A 3326-nucleotide genomic window follows, 5' to 3' on the forward strand; every position below is an offset into this window, starting at 1 on the left:
GCCGTGTGCCCGCGTCCTTCTCCAGTCCCTACTCCGCGGCCAAGTTCGCGCTGGACAGTTTCTTTGGCGCCCTGCAGCGGGAGCTGCATGTGCAGGATGTGAACGTGGCCATCACCAGGTGCGTCCTGGGCCTCCAGGATCGCGCCTCGGCTAAGGAGGGAGTCAGGTAAGACCAGGGGCGGGGACCGGGGGTCGTGGGGGGCCACCCAGCCCCAGCCCCAGTCCGCACCAAGCACTCCTGTCCCCAGGGGTGTCACCAGGGCCCAGGCGGCCCCGGGGCCCAAGGCAGCCCTGGCTGTGATCCGGGGCGGCGCCACGCGGGTCTCCCACGTCTTCTACCCGTGGCGCTTCCACGTCCTCTGCCTTCTCCGGGCCTGGCTGCCTCACCCAAGGGCCTGGTTCGTCCGCCAGGAGCTCAATGTCACTGCCGCTGCTGCTGCCTGAGCTCCTCCATCTTCTCAGAGAGGACCCTTCCCCCAGCCGCCTGAAGGTGGGGCTCAAACAGACGCCTTCGAGAGGGCGGCCATGACCCAAGACAGCATCATCAATACAGGAAGGGAAAACAGAAAAACCATTAGCACCTGGAAGCAATGAAATCTCTGGGTGTGAGAGCAGCGTCTGTGAGCCAGCACCTTGTCAGGGGCCTGGAAGGCATTACCTCATTCTTCTCCGTGGTCATTGTTGATGTGATTGCTGCTTCCATTGCGCTGATGGGGAAACGAAGGCTAGAGAGGTAATGTGGAGAGCCGGCCCTAGGGGCTCCCTTGGAACCACCTGATTTGTTCTTTCCACTCACTCCTTGCCCTAAGCAAAGGAGAGCCACAAAACCCAATGGTAGGGCCCTAGCTGGTTTGGATTTTCTGCGGTCAGCCTGTGGACGGAAGTGTCCCGGGTTCGATTCCGGTCAAGGGCACATGCCTGGGTTGCGGGCTCGATCCCCAGTAGGGGGTGTGCAGGAGGCAGCCAATCAATGATACTCTCATCATTGATGTTTCTATCTCTCTCTCCCTTCCTCTCTGAAATCAATAAAAATATATTTTAAAACAAAACAAACAAAAAAAAAAACCGAATGGTAGGGTCCAAAGAGGGGGAGAAGGGAAGGAATGTGTTTTGCTCTGTACCCAGCCTCCCTTTTCATAATAAAAATCCTTCTTCCCTTGCACATCTGTTGTTAAATGTCTTGGTCCTTCCAGCAGGCAGGAAGAGTGTGTGCACTAGAGCTCTCAACCCCATCTCACAGGTGGAGAAACAGGCTGGGAGAGAGGGGGGCTCACCCAGCAAGTCCGGGCAGTAGGAAGGGTACTGATGGTGGACCAAAGGCATTATTTGCCACACAACATACATGGTTTGTGCATGGATAATACTAACGTGCATCAAGGACTACACACTTGACATTAGGATTGAAAGAGAAAAAAAACAGAAAAAATTTTTTTTTTGTTCTTATGCCTCTCATCTCTGCATCACCTAAAATAAAATCGATTCATATCAAATGCCACCAACGGGCACTATACCACATCGCCTTCCTTAGCCCTAACTCAAAGCTTGGCCTCATATAAAATGCCTTCGTTTATGGAAGTTTTATTTTGTGTCAAGTACCATTATATCTTGTTCAAAGAGTTTGGAATATGCCCTATTTTTGCCCTTATTTTATAAATGGAGAAATTCAGGTATTGGGAGGTTGAAGTCCCTGGCGCCAGCTAGCGGCTGAGATGGGATTTCACCCAGCAGAGGTGAGATTCGAACTTTCCACCCCCCGGAATAGGGAGGCACCATTGCCATAGGCACGCACAAGAGCTCCGACCCCTCACTAGGGCCGGCTGGGGTAAATGCGCATGCTCACGAGACCACTGAGCCAAACCAGCCTCGGCTGCCCTTATTTTATAAATGGAGAAATTCAGGTATTGGGAGGTTGAAGTCCCTGGCGCCAGCTAGCGGCTGAGATGGGGTTTCACCCAGCAGAGGTGAGATTCGAACTTTCCACCCCCCGGAATAGGGAGGCAGCATTGCCATAGGCACGCACAAGAGCTCCGACCCCTCACTAGGGCCGGCTGGGGTAAATGCGCATGCTCACGAGACCGCAGGAAAACCTCCAGCCGCCAGGGGGCGCTCGCAGCATCCCTGCCTCTCTGGCCCGCGCAACCCGTGAGGAATAGATATCCCAGAGTTCCGCGCTCCGCCAGCCCTTCCGCCGCGGCAGCCATTGAGGAGCAGCAGGTTAGTTCATCTCGGCGCTGGTGGGATCCGCCGCCATCCGTACCCCAGGGCCTCCGGTGCGGCTTGGGGGAATGGCTGGGTGTAGCGAGCGACTGCGGGGGGCCGGGACGCTGGGCTCTGGGCAGCAGTGGCCGAACCGGGACTTACCTCTCCCCCCTCCCCACCCTTGTCCGCAGCCATGGCTCTGCGCTATCCCATGGCCGTGGGCCTCAACAAGGGCCACAAGGTGACCAAGAACGTGAGCAAGCCGAGGCACAGCCGCCGCCGTGGGGTGAGTTCCGAGGCGCGCGATCGGGTTGCTGCTGGTCGGGAGGTGGGAATGGCTTCCCGGGCGGAGGGCACGGCCAGGGCACAGGCTCCAGGCTGCCGAGAGGAGCGGGGAGCCTGCGGTGGGCCGAGCGGCAGAAGTGGGTGCCGGGCCGGCCAGTGCAGTGAGTGAAGTCCCTAATATGTCTGCCCGGCGACGCCCGGCCGGGCTTTTACACCACGACCCTCCGGCCCGCGGGGTGGAAGCGGGGGCAGGTGGGGCGGATTTGACAGAAGCGGTTTGCCCACTAGAATAGGCGTCGGGTGGGGTTGGCCAGCTGATGCTTTTGAGTGTCGGGTTGGGGCGTTTCGGGCAGGTCAGGGCTTATGGGCCTCTGACCAGCTAAGAAACGTCCACACCTGTAGGGAATTTTCATGAGTTTATTTGAGCCAAACTGACAATTGCCTGGAGGCAAGATCTAAAATTTCCCCAGAGGTTAACAGTTCTGCCACTTCTTTAATGCATTTGAAGTTAAGGAGGGAATTTAAGGAAGAAAGCAGGATAGTTAAGACTATGTGCTCTTGAGGGGGGTCACACCCCTCGAGGGGTACTGATTTACTCTGGGCATTGTCATCAAAGGTGTTCCCCCCAGATGCCCAAAAAACAGTGGGGCAGGGGTTTGGTTTGAAAACCCTTTTCACCACAGCAGTTTAAACAAACTACCCCACAAAAGACTTTGCTCAAAACTAAAAAGACTTTTGCTGAGAAAGACTTTGTGCTGGGTTACAGGGACCCCCTTTTTTTATCCACACTTTTATTGGAGTAGCCCCAAACTTCTTGCAAGGCAGCCTTGTTGAAAGGGAAC

The 3326-nt window shown here is 56.0% G+C and overlaps 2 protein-coding genes across 2 annotated transcripts in view; one reads left to right on the top strand and one right to left on the bottom strand.

The window, feature by feature from the left end:
- The window catches only part of HSD11B1L (hydroxysteroid 11-beta dehydrogenase 1 like), a 7613-nt gene extending 4538 nt beyond the window's left edge, over window positions 1-3075 (top strand). Inside the window, exons 5-8 of the mRNA XM_023764644.1 lie at window positions 3-166; window positions 249-733; window positions 2043-2214; window positions 2391-3075. Of these exons, the coding sequence (XP_023620412.1) occupies window positions 3-166; window positions 249-444 (360 nt within the window). The 3' untranslated portion in view covers window positions 445-733; window positions 2043-2214; window positions 2391-3075. The remainder of the gene's footprint in view (window positions 1-2; window positions 167-248; window positions 734-2042; window positions 2215-2390) is intronic.
- LONP1 (lon peptidase 1, mitochondrial) overlaps window positions 2404-3326 on the bottom strand; it is a 23308-nt gene continuing 22385 nt past the window's right edge. The window contains exon 17 of the mRNA XM_023764645.1: window positions 2404-2598. Within this exon, the coding sequence (XP_023620413.1) occupies window positions 2404-2598 (195 nt within the window). The remainder of the gene's footprint in view (window positions 2599-3326) is intronic.

Source organism: Myotis lucifugus, unplaced genomic scaffold, assembly GCF_000147115.1.
Source record: "Myotis lucifugus unplaced genomic scaffold, Myoluc2.0 scaffold_341, whole genome shotgun sequence".
Taxonomy (NCBI): domain Eukaryota; kingdom Metazoa; phylum Chordata; class Mammalia; order Chiroptera; family Vespertilionidae; genus Myotis; species Myotis lucifugus.